At 43.1% G+C, this 23269-nt stretch overlaps 1 protein-coding gene and 1 pseudogene across 1 annotated transcript in view; one reads left to right on the top strand and one right to left on the bottom strand.

Moving 5' to 3' along the window:
* Positions 1–23269, bottom strand: part of SVOPL (SVOP like) — a 62253-nt gene that overhangs the window by 32421 nt on the left and 6563 nt on the right. Inside the window, exons 4-8 of the mRNA XM_012806233.1 lie at positions 21367–21438; positions 15259–15383; positions 12731–12794; positions 4311–4436; positions 568–696 (exon numbers count right to left, since the gene is read on the bottom strand). Of these exons, the coding sequence (XP_012661687.1) occupies positions 568–696; positions 4311–4436; positions 12731–12794; positions 15259–15383; positions 21367–21438 (516 nt within the window). The remainder of the gene's footprint in view (positions 1–567; positions 697–4310; positions 4437–12730; positions 12795–15258; positions 15384–21366; positions 21439–23269) is intronic.
* LOC100950527 lies at positions 8236–8826 on the top strand (annotated as a pseudogene).

Below are 23269 nucleotides of genomic sequence, written 5' to 3'. Positions count from 1 at the left end.
GGGAGGAGGGATCAGAGAGTTTTTGTTTAACGGTAGAGAACTTCATTTTTTTAAGATGAAAAGAGTTCTAGTTCTAGTTGCACAACAACATAAATATATTCAATATGACTTAATTGCACCCTGAAAAATAGTTATGAGGATAAATTTTATGTATATTTTACCACAATAAAAACAGCTTTATTTTTAAAAAGAAAAAACAACCCTCTGCTTCACAGTGGGAAGTTTTCCAAGTACCCTCCCCCCAAACAGATACCAGGTTAAACTGCTTTGTAGGCAAATTTTTACCAAGCATTGAAGGCAATTAATTCCTACCTTATATAAACTATTTCAGAGACGTGAAAAAAATCAAGTAATGAGATTTATAGCCTGGATATCAAAATAAGGCCAGTGTAAGAAAATAAAACTAAAAAACACTCTCTCACCTATGAATGATGATGCCAAATCATGTGATTAGCTCCACAAAGTAGCTGTTACTGTTCTCATTTCATGGACAAGGAAAATGCAGATGAGTCACTTACCAAGGTCCCAGGGCTCAGAGTGGAGCTGGGCGCAGAAGTCTGAACTCACCAGGATGGGCTCCACCAGCTTCCCCTCCGGCATGAACGAGCGGTTCATCTTGGCGATACTCTCCAGGGTGGCCAGGGCGGCCTGGGTATTCCCGGTAGAGACATTGAACCGAGCAGATTCAGGAATAAACTGGGCACAGATTACAAAGAACATCAGAGTGGCAACTGCTGCAGACCCAGGAGCATAGCTGTCACTGTGCAGTCCCACTTTTCCTGGGATAGGATGAGGACGAGTCACATTAAAGGCATACACTATGGCAGGCGTTCTGCTAAATTCAAGGTTCGTGGGAACAAAAAGGTCACATTCCACCTTTCATAGTCCCATCTGGGATGACAATGAGCGGCTACCAAGCTTTGCATCAATCGGGCTGGACTGGAACCTTGTCATTAACACAATGAGATTCTTACATGCAGTTGGTAAATCTCTGCTGCCCTTGCTACCATGCAAGCCCTGAAGGTGACCATAGCAGGGAGCTTCTGCCCCTGCATGGTGGACAATCAGTCCTCATTGTTCTCAACCACTGGTAGTTGAGTACTGTAGAGGCAGTCCCCGGGTTATGAATAAGATAGGTCCTGTAGGTTTATTCTTAGGTTGAATTTGTATGTAAGTTGGAACAGGTGCCTGTTGTGTCCAATACCCCCATTGGTAAATATGAATCAGATGTCAGTGGGATGTTTGTAACTCGGAGACTGCCTGTACTTCATCACATGCAGAAGGCAGCCTGGACTTCCACTGCAGCCTGCCAATCAACTTGGACCACGCCCTGTCCCTCGGTCCTCATCCAGTCAAGGCTCTGGTTCTTCCTCAGAAAAGCATCTCCTCGCAATCCTGTGGCCAGTGGGCAGTTCAGGTCTCCCACTGAGATTATTCTGGCACTTGTAACTGATTATCCAGCTTCATCCCTATTTCCTGATGCCCAGCCTCCACACAGTGCCCTCGGTGGGAAGTCCTCTTCTTAGATAGCTCTGCAATACTCTCCTTAAACACAGTCCCCTGCTCAGCGGAACCTGTGAGCTAACCACCCAAGGGACTGCTAACAGACCGGTCAACCAATGGAGGCGGTCACCATAAGGAACTAGGCCTGCTGTACTGATACGTACATGTGCTGTACATCCAGTCCATGAAAACAGGTCAGCTTGAGAAGTGGCAATGTAGGGAGATGGTGGGCTGTGGAGATTCTACAGTATTAATACCTCCAGTGACCTTGGTCTTCAAGGCCCTTCCCAATCCAGCCACAAGCTTGTCCTCCCTGCCTGCCTCCTGCCGGCACCCCTCCCCTTCCAGGCAGCCTCCCAGACACGTTCTGCATTTTCACATCTTCATGACTGGCCCACCCGAATGCCCTTTCTACCCTCTCCGGCCACCCAAAGGCTGTCTGTTACATTCTTCGAGGCCTAAATCCAACAGCACCACCCCACTGGAATAATCACTCTTACCTCTGAGCATCCACAGAGCTTCAGTCACCCAGCACTTACCCTCATCTACTTAGCATTATCATTTTTCTGCATTCATACCTATCTCTTGCTAATTGGCTGGGAGCTGCTGGATAGTAAAAACTGTGTCTTATGCATCTTTTTAACCCCGGAATATAAAGGCATCCCAAAAGCCACCATATGTAGGGGGAAGTGGGAAATTATATCTAAATGTACCTTTATTTACAAAATATTCATTACAAAACCTTACAGAGAGGTGGCCAACATATAGAGAATATTTTGAAAATATTTTGTAAGACTATATAATGTGTTGAGCCCGGTACATACTCAATATGAATTAAAGGGAAGATTAAGATTCAAAATAATTTTTTTAAGAAAAGCAATAATATAGCTCAGTAGCTAACACACATTGAGCAATGACTATGCTCTAGGCACTAAATGAAGAGAATTTTGTTTTTTGTTTTTTGTTTTGAGACAGAGTCTCAAGCTGTCACCCTGGGTAGAGGGCCATGGAATCACAGCTCACAGCAACCTCAAACTCTTGGGCCTAAGTGATTCTCTTGCCTCACCTTCCCAAGTAGCTGGGAATACAGGGGCCCACCACAATACCTGGCTATTTTTTTCTTGCAGTTGTCATTGTTGTTTAGCAGGCCCCAGCTGGGTCTGAACCTGCCAGCCTCGGTGCATGTGGCAGGTGCCATAACCACTATGCTACGGGCACTGAGCCTAAATGAAGAGTTTTATGTGGTATCTTACTTAATCCTTCCAACAGTCCTATGAGATATGTACCATTCATTAGGCACAAAGTGGGAAGCTGACTTTCCGGGATGGTGGAGCCAGGACTGTGGTTCAGAAAAGTCTGGCTCAAGAGGAAGAGGCTACACTGGCTCCCTCTCTAGGAAGACAGGACACGGGGATAAAACCAAAGGATGAAGTTTAAATGTTTGGATTTAATTTAGATTTAAGAGACTACATCAATTACACAATCAGATTTCATGTTCTAGGCTTGGAAACAACTCACACAGATCAGATCTTAAGGTTGTAGTTGATCCAAGCCCAGAAGAATCCGAGGTGGGATCTAACTGGCTGAGAAACAATCAAGTCTTGGGCGGCATCAGGAGAGACAGGTGTTCTGGTCACAGGAAGCAACAAGCCCACTCAGGCCCTGGTCCCAGAACACCCAGAGACTTGGGTGTGACTCTGAGCCACAGTTCACTCCATAGAAGACAATGACCATCTGGGCATGTCCAGAAGAAAATGAGCAGGGCTCTGGGACCAAATGTCTTTAAAAAAGACTTGACAGTAATGACCTTGCTTCATTTAGAGAAGGGAAGGCTTGGTGGGACACAGATTCCTAAATATTTAATGGGATGTCATGACGAGAAGATAGATCTCTTGTTTTCTATAAAAACAGTAGGACTTTCAAGTAAATTTCTAAGGTGAGAAAATTCTTCTCAAAGTCAGAAAGACCTTCCTTGCTTAGGTTGCCTGGTGATGGGAAATACTATAGAAATCAACATCTCCAAGGCTGGGAGTGTTCTGACAGAGAGGTGTTGCTACAGGGCTGCCTGCGTGGGGTTGAGGCTCAGAATCAATGACCATCAAGGAAGGACACTTATGAATTCTAGAATTTTTTTTTTTTTTTGTAGAGACAGAGTCTCACTTTACAGCCCTAGGTAGAGTGCCATGGCGTCACACACTCACAGCAACCTCCAACTCCTGGGCTTAGGCAATTCTCTTGCCTCAGCCTCTTGAGTAACTGGGACTACAGGAGCCCACCACAACGCCCAGCTATTTTTTTGGTCCAGTTCAGCCAGGGCCAGGTTTGAACCCACCACCCTCGGTATATGGGGCCGGCACCCTACCCACTGAGCCACAGGTGCCGCCTGGATTCTGGAATTTTTTAATTCCATACGGTGCATGACAAAAACACCAGTCCAGCTCTGCTGAGCCTCCAATCCTGTCTTTGACCAATAAGTCATTAGGCACAAATTCTACTAGAAACCATGGTTCTGCAGTGGGGCAGCCTATAGATGAGAGGGTAAGCAGGGAGGCAGGCTGGCATATCAATGGTTGCCTGAGAACATGTCAACAGCAACGGTGAGCATCGACGTTGATGGTTAGAGAGTCATCAGAGAAAACTCCCAGGGGCAAGGACAAGGCAGGCTACAGGAGATGAGGGCTGTGCACTGGTTGAGACAGACTTTCCAATAAAGGCGAGGACGTGAGAAAGGTATGTGTGGGGCAAAAAGGCCACAGGGCTGGCAGGTGGGGTAGGCAGGACAGCAGGAGCCAGGAGAGCTCACTCACCCTGAAGGCCACGATGAGGATGATGCCCGGGATGGAGGCCACTCGGATGAGCCAGCGCCAGCCGATGGTGGGGACAACCACAGAGGCCAGGCCGATGACAAGCAGGGAGCCAGTAAGCCAGAAAACCTGGACGGGGGGAGAGAAAGGCCACAGCTGATCCTGCCCTCTTAGCACTGTCCCTCGGGAGCCGTACTGCCCCGTGATTTGCTCTCTTTAAGGCTGAGATGGGGAGAACGTTCAATGGAGGAATGACAGTTCAGGCCCCCTCTAAAGGCCTGGACGCCATTGGACAAGTCTCTTCTCTGTGGCTGGGTTTGTTGTCTGCAAGAGGGAGACAAAGCTGGAAAGAGGGTCCGTCATACCACTGAACTTTAAAAACTCTGGGGCCCTATGAAGTCTCAGAAGTAGGTCATATATTCACTGGATCATGACTTGAAAGGCACAAAAGAAACAATTGTGAACATGTTCTCTTCTAGGTCTCTGCCAGCTGGTTTCTCTTCTCAGAAGGAAACACACACATATTGCCAGTTTCCTCTGGATCCTTCCAAAGCTGGTCTAAGCTTATGTAGCTAATAAGGATGTTACGGTTTTCTCTTTTTTCACAAATGGTTCCAACTGTATATATTGCTCCACATTTTGGGTTTTGTACTTGAAATATATATGTGTGTGTGTGTGTGTGTGTGTGTGTATAATATGATGATTTTATATCAAGCAAATAGCATGGAGCACCTATGGCCAGTTGGCTGGGAATTAGAACAACTCTGGGTCTTCACCTAAGCATTATTCACCTGTCTAAAGGTGAGGAGGGCGGTGCCTGTGGCTCAGTGAGTAGGGCACCAGCCCCATATACCAAGGGTGGTGGGTTCAAACCCAGGTCCAGCCAAACTGTAACAAAAAAATAGCCGGGCATTGTGGTGGGCACCTATAGTCCCAGCTACTCGGGAGGCTGAGGCAAGAGAATCACCTAAGCCCAGGAGCTGGAAGTTGCTGTGAGCTTTAACGCCAGGCACTCTACCATGGGCAATAAAGTGAGACTCTATCTCTAAAAATAAATAAATAAATAAAAATAAAGGTGAGGAGGAAACAATAACTGCACACTACTTCACAGAGATGGAGAAAGATAATGGACATTTTGGAGACACTAAAGGGTGACTATTTTGTCACTAAAGAGTTCTATTATAGGCTGAGTATAACTTTCTAGGAGGCCCAGGCAGGAGGATCATGTGAGCTTAGGAGTTTGAGACCAGCCTGAGCAAGAACAAGACTCCATCTCTATTAAAAATAGAAAAATTTGCCAGGCATTGTGGCAGGCATCTGTGGTCCTAGCTACTCAGAGGCTAAGGCAGGAAGATCAGCTGAGCCCAGGAGTTTGAGGCTGCTATGAACTAGGCTAATGCCACAGCACTCTAGCCTGGGTGACAGAGTTAGACTCAGTTTCAAAAAAGAAAAAAAAAAGAATTGTATTACGAAAAAAACCCACAAGATTATTTCAGAAACTGATTAGGGCAAGGTGCAATGGCTCACACCTGCAATCTTAGCACTTTGGGAGGCTGAGGTAGGAGGACTGCCAGAGCCCAGGAGTTCATGACCAGCCTGGGCAACACAGCAAGAACCCTATTTCTATAAAAAATTAAAAAATTAGCTAGACATGGTGGCGGGTGCCTGTAATCCCAGCACTTCGAGAGTCTGAGGCAAGAGGATCACTAGAGCCCAAGAACTTGAGGTTGCAGTGACCTATAATGGTGCCATTGCACTCTAGCCAAGGACAGGGAGGCTACCACATTCAACCAGGTAACAGGTGATATGGCACTGAATAGGATTTTAGTAGTGAAATGGTTCTATTAAGTTGTATTTTATTTTATTTATTTATTTTGAGACAGAGTCTCATTAGGTCACCCTCAGTAGAGTGCCATGGTGTCACAGCTCACAAAAACCTCAAATTCTTGGGCTTAAGCCATTCGCTTGCCTCAGCCTTCCAAGTACCTGGAACTACAGGCACCCACCCACAACGCCCTGTTTTTTTTCGTTGAGGTTGTCTTTGTCGTTTAGCTGGCCTGGGCTGGGTTTGAACCCACCAGTCTGGGTTTATGTGGCCGGCGCCATAACCACTGTGCTATGGGCGCTAAGTCAAGTTTTATTTTTAATGGATACATTTTGACACAGACTAATTATGCAAAAAATTTTTTTTGTAGTTTTTGGCCGGGGCCAGGTTTGAACCCACCACCTCCAGTATATGGGGCCGGCGTCCTACTCCTCTGAGCCATAGGCACCACCTCCCAGAAAAATTTTTTAAACTAATGGATCTGGTTCATATTTGAAGATAAGGTGACAGGGTTTGTTGGTGGACACTCGGATTGAGAGTCCGACACCAAGAGATGAGTTAACGGAGCAGGTGATTGAATGAGGATGAAGGGCAGGGACAATACAGATGGCTCTTGAGTCTGAGGCCTAGATGACTGAGAGAATAGCTCAATTCCACTACGGCAGGCCACTATGAACTGCCCGTGGAAACACAGAAATTAGAGGATTCAGGGAAAAATGAAGTGACTAGCACAGAGTATCTCATATTTGTAAGACATTCAATTGACTATCAGGTCACTGGCTACCGGGGCCTAAAGTTTAAGGAGGTGCTTTCTGTTGTAGATAAAGATATGGGGATCATAGACGTAGAGACAGCTACAACCATAGGAGCAGATCAGATAATCTCAGAAGACATGGAAAACACTAGCAAGGACGAGACATAACCGGGTATGAGGCAGGGTAAGAGGAAGGGAAAATGTCCATGGATGAGCTTCAGCAGGACCAGACTCCACAAATTATACTAACTGCAAAACTCAAACAATAAGCATTAAAAGTGTGTGCCACCGTCTTCCAGATCAGGAGAAGAAGCTGGGAGAATGTGGAGTTAGTCTTCGATGCTTGTTAGGTTGTTTTTATTTTTTTATTGCCTAAGTTCAATAACAACAACAAATAAGAGTATTATCCCACTGCTTTATTTATTGCCAAATACATAATGTTTCAGTGGGAATGGTCATCTTTTTCCCAGTCCTTCTGAAAGGTCAGGGCTCTTGGATAACCACAGATGGTACAGGGCACCTAGATTGACATGCCTTATAAATTCAAAGCCAATAATCAATGGCAGGCAGGAACTGCCCCAATCCTCTCATCCGAATAGATTACTCAGCTGGGGGCAGGCAAGCATGGCCTGTTCCCTCAGGTACAATCAGATTATGGACTTCCAAACAGCAGAATCCTTGCAGGGGGGGTAATATCTGGGACCCACCACTAAAGACCCAGCAGGGTGAGAAACTTTATCCCTGATGCCTTCCTGGGCTTCTGTATTTCCAATGGCACCTGTCTCTGGAATATTTCCTGGTTACTATGTTCTAGTATAGAATCTCACTGTTGGATGATAGAAGCCCTGGGCTTAGAAAACCTTGGTGTTTAACCTCTGGCTTCAAGTATTCCCAGTGCTTTTTGGTTGATGCCAAGAAATAGGCAGTGGTATTAACCGGAGAACAATCAACCAGAAGAAAAAAAGTACGTCCAGGCATACCTTATTTTATTACGCTTCACAGATAATGCAGATTTTGGTTCCCCCTCCCCCCATATACACACAAATGGAAGGGTTGTGGCAACTTTGCACGAAGCAAGTCCGTTGGTACCGTTTTTTCAAATAGTATGTGCTTACTCACATCTGAGTATCATGTTTTGGTAATATTCTAAGTCTTTCAAACTTTTTCATTATTACATCTCTTGTGGTGATCAGTTATGGTTGATTTTTGATATTACTATAGTACTTGTTTGGGGCAGTACAAATGGCACCCACATAAGGTAGCAAACTTAAAAATGGCAAATGTTGAGACTCAAGACCCGGAGCGGCTCGGAGCCGGTGAATAATAGCTCTTCAAGTCTGCAATAAAAAATGGCCTCCAATAAAACTACGTTGCAAAAAACGGAAAAGAGGCAGAATGGAAAGAGTAAAAAGGTTGAAGAGGCAGAGCCTGAAGAATCTGTGGTGGAAAAAGTTCTGGATGAAGGAGTAGTAAATGGGAAGGTGGGGTATTTCCTGCAGTGGAAGGGATTCACAGATGCTGATGACACTTGGGAACCTGAGGAAAACTTAGATTGTCTAGAGTTAATTGAAGCGTTTCTTAATTCCCAAAAAGCTGGTAAAGAAAAAGATGGCACAAAAAGAAAATCTTTATCTGACAGTGAATCGAATGAGAGCAAATCAAAGAAGCAAAGAGATGCTGCTGACAAACCAAGAGGCTTTGCCAGGGGTCTTGATCCTGAGAGAATAATGGGTGCCACAGACAGCAGCGGAGAATTAATGTTTCTTACAAAGTGGAAAGATTCAGATGAGGCAGATTTGGTGCTGGCAAAAGAGGCAAATATGAAGTGTCCTCAGATTGTTATTGCTCTTTATGAAGAGAGACTAACTTGGCATTCTTGTCCAGAAGATGAAGCTCAACATTGTTTGCATTGCTTTTTATATATATTTATATATAACTAAAATCTGGGTCTTGGTTTTTGATTGACAAGCGTGAAGAAATTCCTACATTCTAATAAATCAAGTCTGATATGTTTATTTTGAAAGTAGTACTGGGAGAATCGTTTGGGGGGGGCTTGCATCAATAGCCCTGGTTACTTTGAACAAATAAAAGCTTTCTCTAGTTGCTTCCTTTATCAGAAAAAAAAAAAATTGATACCATGGTATATTATTTCCCTTGCATTAGAGAACGGCTTTTCCAAATGCTAAGGGAAATTTCCATAGTCATTATCCAGTAAGAACTTGTGTTTAACTCTGCCTAAGGACCATTCTGGGTTGTTTTTTTTTAAATTTCTTTCTGTATGTGTATATATAACATGCATATGTAAATGATTTTCTTTGTTTTTAAACATTCACCAAAACAAAAATCACAGGTAAGCCTAGGTGTCTGCAATACCATCATTCTGAGCAATGTAAGAATAGAAAAAGTTCCTGAAGCCATAATGTTTCAAATTAAATAGTTGATTCTTAATTCAACAATTAAATGGAAAATTTAAAGCGAGCCACGTCCGAATCTGTATGTATAGTCATATAAATGCAAAGTTGTGTTTACAAAATTTCTCAAAGGAAAAGCTTAATCATTACCAACAACCTCCCCACTCCCATGAGGAAACTAGACAAATCCTGGCGTGTTCTAATGAGGTAAACAAATGAGACTTAGTTAAATGGTCATTAAAGATTGCTCTAGTAAGCCATTCCTAGGCTTGGCTCTTAGAAAACTAGTCAGATGGTTAAGCCATGTTGACAGTTTCATACCTGTTGACATAAATGTGTGAACAAACTTTGTAATCTGAACTATTAACCTGCATGTTTTTTCCTTACCCCAACTCATTCCTTACATGTAGACTCAAAACTTTTCAGTGTTTGAGTTATTGGTTGAGCAGAAGCCATAAAAATAGTCATAATAATCAGAATGTTATCCAACTATATATTGTTTACTTTATTGTAAATAATAGTGAACAGAGGTCAATAAATAGTTTTATATTCCTTAAAAAAAAAAAAAAAGGCAAATGAGGTGTGTATTCTGACTGCTCCACCAACCAGCCATTCTCTTTTCTCTTTCCCTCTCCTTAAGCTTCCCTATTGACTGAGACACAATTTTTAAATTAGGCCAATCAATAACCCTACGGTAGCCTCTAAGGGTTAAAATAGAAAGAAGAGTCCCACCTCTCTCACTTAAGATCAAAAGCTAGAAAGGATTTAAGCTCATGGAGGAAGGCACATGGAGAACTGAGATAGGTCAAAAGCTAGGCCTCTTGTGCCAAACAGTTCTAGCCAAGTTGTAAACGCAAAGAGAAAGTTCTTGAAGGAAATTGAAAGTGCTACTCCAGTAAACATATGAATGATAAGAAAGTAAACCGGCCTTATTATTGATATGGAGAAAGTGTGAGTGGTTGGATAACATTTCCATTAGCCAAAGCCCAATCCATAGTAAGGCCCTAACTCTCTTTGGTCTATGAAGCCGACAAGAGGTGAGGAAGCTGCAGAAGAAAGGAGAAGCTAGCAGAAGTTGGGTCATGAGATTTAAGGAAGAAGTCGTGTCCATACATAACAGCAAATGCTGATGGAGAAACTGCAGCAAGTTATCTAGAAGATCTAGGTAAGGCCATTGATGAAGGTGACAACCCTGAAAACAGCTTTCCAATGTACAGGAAATAGTCTCCTATTGGAAGAAGATGATTTATAAGACTTTGATAGCTAGAGGAAGAGTCAATGCCTGGTTTTAAAGTTTCAAAGGACAGATTGGCTTTTCTGGTAAGGGGCGGACCCTGTTGATAGAGGCTGATGCAGCTGGTGAACTGAAGTTGAAGCCAATACTTATCAGCTGTTCTGAAAATCCTAGATCTTCTCTGCCCGTGCTCTAGAAAGTAAGGCAACAAAGGCTGGATGACAGCACATCTGCTTATAGCGTGGTTATGAATATTTTAAGCCCATGCTTGAGACTCCTTGCTCAGAAAAAAAAAAGAGATTTTCTTCAAAATATTACTGCTCGTTGACAGTGCCCCTGATCACTCAAGTGTTCTGGTGGAGATGTTTTTATACAACACAACATCTATTCTGCAGCCCATGGATCAGGAGTAATTTTGAATGTCAAGCCTTATTATTATTATTTATAAATTATATCTTCATTTTTTTTTTTGAGAGAGAGTCTCATTCTGGCATCCTGACTAGAGTGCAATGGCATTAAAGCTCACAGCAATCTCAAGTTCTTGGGCTCAAGTGATCCTCTTGCCTCAGTTTTTCTATTTTTTTAGAGACAGGATCTCACTATTGCTCAGGCTGGTCTTGAACTTCTGAGCTTAAGTGATCCACCTGCCTCAGCCTCCCAGAATGCTAGGATTGCAGGCATGAACCACCGTGCCTAGCCTACCAAGTCTTGTTATTTAAGAAATATATTTCTCAAGGCTATAGCTGCCATAAATAGTGATTTCTGTGTTGAAACTGAAAATCTTCTGGAAAAATTCACCATTCTAGATGCCATCAAGAGCATTTATTCCAAGGAGGGCAGATCTATGCAAACCTCCTTCCAAAGTCCATGAAAGCTTAAAGGATGAAGAAAGAGGCTGACAAGTTTAGTTTCTCAGAAAGAAACATTTAGTACAGACTTAAGAACACAAGCCAAATCCCGGACAGTTGTGAGACGAGATGAGATGGTGGATTCCTGAAACATTAACCCTAGACCCAGGCCTCATATGCCATAGGGCAGGAAAGTACAGACAATTGAAGTTGATTTCTCAAGGAAAGACAAGAGTGTTATGTGAATCTACCTAAGGGCAAGACTTGTGGTCATAGTTATTTTGACCTAAGAACAAGCTTAGAGTTACTTCTGAACAAGTGGCTCACTGGAAGGATACAGAGGATCAGCATCCCAGGCAGGGCTGTCTTAGCATACACACTATTTGTGATTCCTGGGATGAGGTCAAAATATCTACACTAACAGGAGCCTGGGAGAAGCTGATTCCAACCCTCATGAATGACTTTGAGGGGCTCAAGACTTCAGTGGAGGAAGTACAATAACTACAGACATGGTAGACACAGCAAGAAAACTGGAATTAGGAGTGGAGGCTGAGGATGAGACTGCATTGCTGCAATCTCATGATCAGACTTGAAAAGATGAGGAGTTTGCCTCTTATGGATGAGCAAAGACAGTAAGTGGTTTCTTGAGATGGAATCTGCTTCTGGGAGGATGCTATGAACCTTGTTGAGATGACATAAAGGATTTAGAAGATTCCATAAACTGAGGATGAAGCAGTGGTGGACTTCAGGAGGTCTGACTTCAGCTTTGAAAGGAGTTCTACTGTGGGTCGAATGCTATCAAACAGCATCGTATGCTACAGAGAAATCCTTTGTGAAAGGAAGAGTCAGTCAATGTGGCAAACTGTATTGTTTTGTTTTGCAGTTTTTGGCTGGGGCTGGGTTTGAACCCACCACCTCCAGCACATGGGAGCCAGCACCCTACTCCTCTGAGCCACAAGCGCTGCCCAACTTTATTGTTGCCTTATTTTGAGAAACTGCCACAGCCATCCAAATTTCAATGACCACCTCCTTAATAAGCCAGCAGCCATTAACATCAAGGCAGCAGAAATGTTAGTACCTGCTGAAGGCTCAGAGGATCATTAGCATTTTTTAGCAATTAAGTAGTTTTTAATTAAGACATGTACCTTTTTTTTAGATATAATGCTATTACAAAGTTAATTGACTACAGTATAGTATATATACCAAACAACCACAACATCTGTGTGACTTGCTTCGTGATACTTGCTTTATTTATCTGGCACCAAACTTGAAATATCTCTAAGGGATGCCTGTATGCACATCATACCCTACAGAATGTGGAAGATTTGGTAGAACTTTTCTTTTACCTTACCTGGGACAAGGGTAGCATGTAGCCTCGATATTTTGTGGGCAAAAATTCAGTCTTTATGATTAGCCTAAACAGGAAGAGGAAAAAACCCACAATAATTTTGTTTTTATAAAACCAAATAATCTTTTAAAAAAACAATCATAATTCTTCTTATCACAGGAATAAAGAATTCAAAAACATAGTTTACATATGAAAATATAATTGTTACAGCTAATAAACACTTTGGGAAACAGTAAGAAATAAACTTATAACTACTTCCCTGTTTGCATTTTTGTTAGGTAGGTACCTTCCCCAATAGGTAGGTACCTTCCTTTTGTTAGGTAGGTACCTTCCCCAATAGGTAGGTACCTTCCCCTTTTGTTAGGTAGGTACCTTTGTTGTTAGGTAGGTACCTTTGTTGTTAGGTAGGTACCTTCCCCAATAGGTAGGTACCTTTGTTAGGTAGGTACCTTCCCCAATAGGTAGGTACCTTCCTTTTGTTAGGTAGGTACCTTCCCCAATATCTCCTCCCAGAACAAAGGTCTACTGGAACAGTATAAAAACAAATCCCCAACCACACTCAGTGCAGCCGCCATCTTTCCTCAGGCAGATCTGTCCCCTGCCATTAAACTTGGCCTGAACTTCTCCTGGTCTCGTCTCTGAGTACACCACTGAAGCCCTTTCACTTTTTACTCTCAGAAAGTTATTTTAAACTTTTACCATTCAAGAGCTATTAGCCATATCTTTTTTTGCCAAAAGAAGCATTGACAAAATGTCTTCCCAAGCCTGATTGTCTTTTCTAAAACATACTTGGGAAATTAATATTCACTCAAGAGAAGGTATAAGTAGGGGGACCACACCTATAGCGCATATTGCAAGTACAAGTTGGATCTATCAGGTGTAGAACACAAATGTCTTAACACTGTAATTGGGTCAATGAGGTGAAGGCTATGTTGATTAGTAGGATGTAAGCACTCCAATTTGTACAAATAATCAACTCATTGAATCCCATAATGGCATAAATCTATTTATGATCTATGTATAAATGACTTAATAAAAAAAAGGAAAAAAGAGAGAGAAGGTATAATAATTTTCCCAACTAATGATGACAATGTAAACACAGGTTTCTAATTAAATATATGTTAACTTTGTGACTAGAAGAATAAATGGAATCACATTTCATCAGTTCCCTAGTTGCTCTTCTCCATTCCTGTTATTAGCCAGCATTTAGGGTTTTTAACATATTTACTAGTTATTTCCTGAAGGATGTTTTAAAATTCTGTTCACTCCCGTAGGGCTCCAGAGCTCAAAGCTTAGCTTATGCTCCAGGGGAGAACAATTCTTCCCCTAACACAGGAAAGCAGTAATTAGGTGCTTTGACATCTAATATATCTGAGGATAACTTGCTCCAAGGCACCCAGGAGAGAATCACCTAAGGGGGCCTATTAATTTAAGGGAGGCTCCCAAGGACCTGAACATTTGGCATAACAACATCCATACCATGCAAAGCAAGATCCTGCACACTTATCCAAAGATAGAAGACAGACAAGTGGCATCATGTCTATTTCATTCTTTTTTTTTTTTTTTGAGACAGAGTCTCACTATGTTGCCCTCTGTAGAGTGCTATGACATCACAGCTCACAGCAACCTCAAACTCTTGGGCTTAAGGGATTCTCTTGCCTGAGCCTCCCAAGTAGCTGGGACTACAGATGCCTGCCACAACGCCCAGCAATTTTTTTGTTGCAGTTGTCATTGTTGTTTAGCAGGCTCAGGCCGGGTTCGAACCCACCAGCCTCAGTGCAGATGGCTGGCAGTGTAACCACTACGGTACAGGCACCAAGCCCATTATGTCTATTTCAGTTTTTTTTGTTTGTTTTGGCCGGGACCAGGTTTGAGCCCGCCACCTCTGGCATATGGGGTATATGGGGCTGCCAGCCCTTGGCAAATTGGTTTTGGCCCAGTCTTTTTTTTTTTTTTTGCAGTTTTGGCTGGAGCTGGGTTTGAACCCACCACCTCCAGCATATGGGGCCAGTGCCCTACTCCTTTGAGCCACAAGGTGCTGCCCTTGGCCCAGTCTTAAGTCATAGTGTCACAACACTTTAAAATGGTTATTCCTAAAAGTTACAGGTGCTTATGACCAAAATAAATTCTTGCAACAAATTCTCAAAAAATTAATAAACTGCGTTTAGATTGACACTTTTGTTACCTATGCACCTAACATGGCATTTTTGGTTAGTATTTAGTCTATAAAATATTATTCATCTAGAAAATAATAATAATGATTAGCCTTAGGAACAAAAAAAGATAACACATGCTTAATCCAGTAGCCTGCTGATCTCACCATCGAGCATCATTCTGATGAGGAAATAACTCCTTAGTGAAACAATAAATAAGCAACCATCACTTAAAATACACACAAAAAGCTCCAAAAGGATTAACACGAGTGAAGCCTACACATTTGTAAGTTATTGATGCTGTTGGCCCACCAAGCGATGCATATTTTTGAGTTGCCACAAAGGAACATGTTTCTGTCTTCTGGGGGAAATCTTTACCCTTGTGCATGGCCAGACACGCCACAGCCCACCATGGTCCGCAGGAAGACAAACCAGATGTATGAGGGAGCAAAGGAGGTCAGCAGGGAGAAATAGGATCCCCACACGAACGAGATCAGCAAAATCTGAAGCAAGGAAAGAGGACTTGTTAATGGCATCTGCCTCAACGAGGGGAGGGAGAGAACGTACCTGTGAAGATGAGTCTTCGATTCCATCCCTGTTCGCTTCTGAGGAGCTAATCTATAGCAAGCTCATTAGTCTTTCATGATCACACAGTACAACCCAGGCCCTGCTATTGTCTAAAAGCCCAGACATGCCACGTTTGGACAGTTCTTTATAACTACCCCACTGCACCCACCCTTCCTGGGGGCAGACACCTGAACTTGTACAGCAGAAAGCGAAAGCGTCCCTGTCCTCTCACAAGGCTATTAGGAGTACAATAATGTACTCTGTGGAAATGAGGCATTTGACTTTTCTCTAATAATGATAAGAATATTCATAGTAGACAAAATAGAAGAAAAAAGATACCCTTGATAGTTTTTTGAGACCAGATCTCACTCTGTTGCACAGGCTTGGTGCAGTGGCATCATCGTAGCCCACTTCAGCCTCAAACTCCTGCCTCAGCTAGGACGACAGGCACCTGCCACCACTCCTAGCTAATTTTTCTATTTTTAGTAGAATTGGGGTCCTGCTCTTGTTCAGGTTGGTCTTGAATTCTTGAGCTCAAGAAATCCTCCTACTTTGGCCTGAGTGCCAGTGCAAGATTCTTTAAGAAAAAATTTCCTTTGTGTAAATATATCACAATTTATTAATCCATTCATGGGTCAATGGGAACTTGGGCTTCTTCCATGACTTAGCAATTATGAATTGGGCTGCAATAAACATGAAATATTTTGCAGCCTTAAAGAAAGATGGAGACTTTGCCTCTTTCATGTTTACATGGATGGAGCTGGAACATATTCTTCTTAGCAAAGTATCTCAAGAATGGAAGGAAAAGTACCCAGTGTACTCAGCCCTACTATGAAATCAATTTATAGCTTCCATATGAAAGCTATAACCCAATTATAGCCCAAGAATATGGGGAAAGGGAATAGGGAGGGGAGAGGAGGCGGGAGGATGGGCAGAGGGAGGGTAATTGGTGGGACCACACCTACGGTGCATTTTACAAGGGTACATGTGAAATTTACTAAATGTAGAATATAAATGTTTTAACACAATAACTAAGAAAATGCGTGAATATGTTAACCAACTTGATGAAAATATTTCAAATTGTATATAAAATCAGCACATTGTACCCCATGATTGCATTAATGTACACAGTTATGATTTAATAAAAAAAGAAAGAAAGAAAAAAATTTCCTTATGGATTTGATAAGGAAAAGTTTTATCTTGCTCTGAAATTTTGTTATGACAACTCCTTTGCTTTAATTTTTTTTGAGGTTTCCTAATTGTTTTTCTTCCATACTAAAATGCTTTTTTATACACTTTTTTGAGATACTTATGTTTTCATTCTAATTTACACGAGCCTATGATATTTATTTTATGTGCTTTAAAACATATGGCCAATTCTATTTATGTTTTCCTTTAAGGTTTCTCTCTTTGTCTTTATGTTTAAGAGAGGAATTCTTCACTAGAAATCAAAGAAGACCTGAGTTTGTAATCAGAAGACATAATTTCTGTCCTGATATTTTATCTTAGTGTGTGACTTTGAGCAAGTAGTTTAATTTCAAATCTACACCAGAGTTAACTAATGGGTAGCTACTTAGGTTTATACCTGCAAATTCCCACATTCTAATCTTCTAACTCTGCACATCCTTCAGCCTGAGAAAGCAAAGTGGCTCAGAGCAGCCTGAGAAATGTGAGGTCTGCAAAATTTATCAGGCCCAGAGAGACTTGAGCAGACTTCAGTCATGCTCCCTGCATGCCCGAGGGTAGTGGTTTAAAGACATTTTGTTTTTCTTCCCTTCCCTATAGTTTCCAGACTAACAAATTACCCAAAATGTTACCCCAAGTTGTATGATGTGACCCTCACCCTTCACCTTCATGTTCCTGGAATTTGTGATACAAAGAACTACATGTAGCTAGTTGATTAACCTTAATGAAGTAATGTAGTTTCTTGGTCAACAACTTATGAAGTGCCCCCTAACTACTCTCCCCACCTCTACTTTTAAAGATCCACTTGTAGCAGCTGCTAATTGGAGCATATATGCAGATCAACCTGAATCTATGACTCCTGGGCTGCAGAATTTAACGTTGGCCCCCCAAAACTCCCTATTTATATTAATTTTGTTTCAGTTTATTCCTTTAGGTCAAAATTTCTGGTTTGAAAAAGAAGCCCAGATAAACTCTACACTTATCTTCCTTTCAGTTGAGGTCTAGCTTTAATTTGGGCTTCTTTTTGAAACCCTCTCTTTTAAGAGTAGGGCTTCTGTTTCTGTCTCTGGAGAGGAGATTCAGGCTTGCAGTTCTGCAGAGAATTTCTGCCCTCTCTGTCGCTGCCTCCCAGCAGAGGTTTGGGTTATAGGAGGCCCTCCGGCACTGGTTTTACTTTTGAGGGTCCTAACATTACATAGCCTGTTTTTATTATTTTATTTCATTTTATTTATTTTATTTTATTGTTTTTTTGAGACAGAGTCTCACTCTGTCACCCTGGGTAGAATCCTGTGGCGTCATAGCAACCTCAAACTCTGGGGCTCAAGAGATCCTCCTGCTTTAGCCTCCCAACTACCTGGGACTACAGAAGCCCACCACAATGCCTGGCTGGTTTTTTGGATTGTTTTTTGTTTTGTTTTGTTTTACTATTTTTAGTAGAGACAGGGTCTCACTGTTGCTCAGGCTGGTCTTGAACTCCTGAGCTCTAGCGATCCACCCACCTCAGACTCCTACAGTGCTAGGAGGACAGGCATGAGCCACCATGCTGGCCCCGGGCCTGCTTTAAAAGCTGCAGCTGTCTCCTATTGCTTATAATTTGAACTTGTCTTTTCACTTGTGACCATTTCCTGCTACTTTTGAACCAAAAGGTGCATGAGGGGGCTCCACAGTTAGGAGACACTCGCTCCCTCCAGGCCTGATTGGGTGATCCAGAGGACTAGAGACTTTACAGAGGTGCTGGGACATCTGTGCGTGCTGTGTAGCTGTGTCACAGGGCCTGCCTGCAGGAAGAACACCTGTGGGGACTTTTCAGGTAAGGAGGTAAGGATCGGTACCTGGCACCTCAACACTCCACCACTGCAAGATGATCAGCGATTCTGAAGCACACAAAAGAGCAACTGGAGACTCAGTGGTGACTCTTGGAGGAATGACACTCACAGAGCCACCTTCTTCCACCTGATATTCAGCCCTAGCTCTGGTCACTTCTGAAGAAGAATTTCTAAAACTATGAGAAACTGCCTGTCAAAAACTGAGTTTTTCATTAAGGGACCACCTGCCTTGGACACACCAGCTGGACTGGTGTGTAACAGCATGGACATGGAACGCTATCATGCAAATGCCTAAGTAGATGGACTCACATGACTCAAGATGACCTCAAATCACAATAGCCAAAGTGGGGGCTTCTGGAATCTCTAAGATTGTGTGCACAATTGGAAAAAACAGGTTTTAGAACCAGATAAATTAAAAGGGAGGCCTACTTTCTATGATATCTAGGCGTGTCTAAGAGAGAGACAGGAAAAATTGCTTCCCTCCTAAGTGGTAAACTAAATCATCAGAAACTATTTCAGAGTTTTAAAAAAACCTTGGCTCACACTTATAATCCTAGCACTCTGGGAGCCCAAGGTGGCTGGGTTGGTTGAGTTCAGGAGTTTGAGATCAGCCTGAGCAAGAGTGAGACCCTGTCTCTACTAAAAATTAGCAGGGTGTCGTGGCAAGTGCCCATAGTCTCAACCACTCAGGAGGCAAGAGGATCACTTGAGCCCAAGAATTTGAGGTGCTGTAAGCTATGATGCCCAGCACTCCACCCAGGGGAACAGAATGAGACTCTATCTCAAAAAAGAAAAAAAAGAAAGAAAACCTTGGAAATCTCTTCTCGCCCCTCTGTTGTCTTCTCCTGTACCTGTAAGTCTGTTTAGTTCACCCTTCCACGTCCTGATTTATCACTTCTTCCACCTCCTCCTCAGTCATAGGACAAGGCTCAAAAAAGACCACCTCTGTGCACTGTGCATCCTTCTATAATCAGTCTTCTGTTCCAGCTGCCCCTTTCAGAGTAAAACCAGTAGCAGGAAGAGGAGAACCAGCATGAATCGTGGACCAAAACTGAACTTAAAAAGATTGTAAGGGCGGCACCTGTGGCTCAATGGAGTAAGGCGCTGGCCCCATATGCCAGAGGTGGCGGGTTCAAACCCAGCCCCGGCCAAAAACAAACAAACAAACAAACAAAAAAAGATCGTAAAGGATTTTCCAGATCTAACTAAAACCCCATAGGATTTATAAAGGAATTTGATTCGAATGTCTGAACTTATGACCCCAGATATCCTGACCTCTATCATTTAATCCACACTAGCGTATGAATGGCTAAAACAGGAAAATTGAAATAATCCTTTAGAGGATTTCCATAAAAATGCTGAAGAAGACCAAGAATGAATCTGCAATTTGCTAAATGTGCTGAATGACGCTACACCACAAATATTTCCAAAGAAACTCATGAGGGCTCGGCGCCTGTGGCTCAAGCAGCTAAGGCACCAGCCACATACACCTAAGGTGGTGGGTTCGAATCCAGCCCGGGCCCACCAGACAAAAATGACGGCTGCAACCAAAAAATAGCCAGGCATTGTGGCAGGTGGCTGTGGTCCCAGCTACTTGGGAGGCTGAGGCAGGAGACTCGCTTGAGCCCAGGAGTTGGAGGTTGCTGTGAGCTGTGATGCACTCTACCCAGGGGGGCAGCTTGAGGCTCTGTTTCAAAAATAAAAAGAAACTCATGAGAAGATCCAGCAACATAGAGGAAGACCAGATGCCCGTTCTCGATTATTTTGAATGGTTTGAAAAAAAATCTTCAAACAATATTCCAGTATGGCAGATGTGAGTCTTCAAAATCATCAAAATGATACCCTGTTAAACTCCAACTGCCTACAGGGACTAGATGGAGAGGAGACCTAGTCACTTTCGTTAAGAGACACCAAATTAAGTGAGCAATAATCTGGCCCATCAACGCTCTAAAACTCTCCAAAAGAAAGAAAAATGAGGCCTCTCAGGTCATGAGCTTACAGCTCCAGCAGCTAATGAGTCAGACCAAACCATTTTAGAGAAAAACAACCTCAAATGACCAAACAGGTGTCGGCTTCTATTGCAAGAAAAAAGGTCACCTTTTAAAATATCACCAAAAAAATACCATAAAGGACAGCAAGAAAGGAAAACCACCCGAGAGAAATAGGGCTGCCCCGAGGAGCAAGACCAGCCTTTCTGTGTCTCCTTACTGATGTGTTAGGGCAGCGGTTCTCAACCTGTGGGTCAGGATCCCGTTAGGGGTCGAATGACCCTTTCACAGGGGTCACCTAAATACATCCTGCATATCAGATCTTTACATTGCGATTCATAACAGTAGCAAAATGACAGTTATGAAGTAGCAATGAAAATAATTTTATGGTTAGGGGTCACCACAACATGAGGAAGTGTATTAAAGGGTCGCGGCATTAGGATGGTTGAGAACCACTGTGTTGGGGGAAGTGGATGTATTGATAAACGGGAAGGCAGCCTCGCGCCTCCTGGATAGCAGAGCCGCCCTTCCTCTGAGTAACCAAACCACTCAAATGGCGGGGTAGCCAACCCATCCATGACTCTTTACAAGTCCCAAACCTTTACAACTGCAAATCGAGCCTCTCTCAGCCTTTGTTCCCTCAACTCTCAACACCTTCTTGGCAGAGACTGCCTAGAGCTCCCACACGCACCTCCTTTTCTCAAACTCCGTATCTGGACTGCAGGGGAGCAAGTGTGGGGGCAGGTACCTCGAGAAGAGATGACACACCAGGGCACAAGCCTGGAATCCAGGGATGTGCCGTCAGGGAAGGAAATGTCTGCATTTCCTAATGTGAGTGTTAACAAGGAAATGCCCACTCACGGGAAACAGTGGTAAGAACGGCACAGAAACTTCCAAGTCACACCGCGGGCCCGACCTACCTTCCAGCGGCCATATCTGTCAGCCAGGAGGCCGAAGAGGATGCTGGAAACCATGTAGCCGAAGAACACCATCTGCGGGTGGGAGGGAGACAAAGTGGTTCTCGGAGAGTTTGTAGAAGGTGCGAATTTACCTCATTTACCATCGTCCATCTTCACTACAAGGAGACTGAAAATACGAGAGGGGAAAAAGTAAAGAACTTGGTGGAGAGTTTCACCAAGTCCCCGCTCCTGCCAACAGGTGAAGAGCTCAGGACTCCACAGACAGGTGTTCATGCAGTGTCTGGTGACCCCACGCCTTGAAGACTCCGCCACCGTGGGGAAACCAGGGTCCATGGCGCAGGTAACTTCTTTCCTCTGAACCCGGAGGATAGCTCCGACCCCACTCAGGTGCGTTATTGTGGTTTCGCTGTAATTTTAAAAAATTTCTATTCATTCATGCTCTGCCTTATTTTATATGAAGTTGACGCCACCAGCAGCGGTCTTCATGTTGGTATAAGTAAACCTCAACTTCAAACACCAAAAATAATCATTCACTGACAAAGCTTTTCAAAACAAATGTAAATGCTAAGATGAACCTAGCTATTTTCCTTCCCTGTCCCACAAGGGCGGGTCCTCCCGGATCAGGTTCAAGGACCTGGGGTTGGCCGGCAGCCTTTGCACTCAGCCTGAGTTGTACACTGACGTCTGAGCCTTCTGGCTGCTTATTTTTCTGGCCTTCAGGCAGCCCCGAGGTTCACGGCATTTCCTCTCGGGAAGAGCCAGACTGCTCACCTCCAGGGTAATCAAAGGAAAGCCACTAACTTGCATTTCTAGGTTTAAAAAAAGAAAAAGAAGCAGAAAAGCGGGTTCTCTTTGGCTGCTTGCTTTGCTTTCTTGTTTTCTTTCTTCTTTACTCTTCACGAGAAAGACTTAAATGCATTTCTTCCACAGGGAGCTATAAAAAGCCATCCTATATTCTTAAAAGCCATGATTTTGCCCTTTGCACTGCACTTTCTAGGACAGGAACCTTAACTCAAAGCCTGTGTTAGTCAGGTGAAACTGTTTTCACAGGGTTAACAAGAATTCCATGCTGAGTGTAACAGAAACCTAGTTATAATTAAGCATCACTCAGGCTACACGTTGGCTCAGGGCCTTGTGGCTGCTCACTAGTCAAAAACCACATAACACTGACCATTCGCAGCCCAGTTTCCCCGTAGGTAGGGTCACCAGTGTTGGAATCATAAGGCTTTTGTTAATACATTAAGATGTTTTTTAGATCCTGAATTCCAGCTGAACAGCTGATGCCATTCAATTTGAAGACCCTCCCTCCCACCCACAGGAACTGAACAGCCTCAGAATGGAGTTCTTCCATCTCCCTGACCCCCAACTCCACCCTGCAACTCTTCCAGTCAGGGACGTCACACTTGGGCACACCACTTGTCCAAATACCTTAAAAATCCCAACACAACTACAAGAAGGACTCTACCTAACAAATGCAAACATTGTAACTTAGTTGCATTAATGGTAATTAAAATCATAATTTTAAAAATTGATATTAATTATAAATTTAAGAAAAACAAATCCCAAGCCCCAAACTCCTCCAGGAGATGGATTTGAGATTATTTCCTGTCTCCTTGTTTGCGTGTCTTAAGATTAAACCTCTTTCTCTGCTCAAACTCGGTGTCTCTGTGTACTGGTTTGCTGTGCCTTGGGCAGTGAACCTGGTACAGATACACCCCAGGTTGGTGACCTCTGGTTCTGTAACCTGTTAGGAGAATACAGAGAGGAAACTCCCTCCCCCATCTCTTTGCCTCCCTGCCTCCCTCCTCCCTCCCTTTGGAGGGGCTGCTCTTGTCTGCAGGTGTCTATCTTTACAGTGGAAATGATTCATGAGGTTTATTTCTTTTTTTTTTTTTTTTTTTTT

The sequence above is a fragment of the Otolemur garnettii genome, unplaced genomic scaffold (assembly GCF_000181295.1).
Source record: "Otolemur garnettii isolate 467f Iridium unplaced genomic scaffold, OtoGar3 scaffold00049, whole genome shotgun sequence".
Taxonomy (NCBI): Eukaryota; Metazoa; Chordata; class Mammalia; order Primates; family Galagidae; genus Otolemur; species Otolemur garnettii.
The sequence above is the reverse complement of the archived record's forward strand: the minus strand, read 5'-3'. Positions and strand labels throughout refer to the sequence as shown.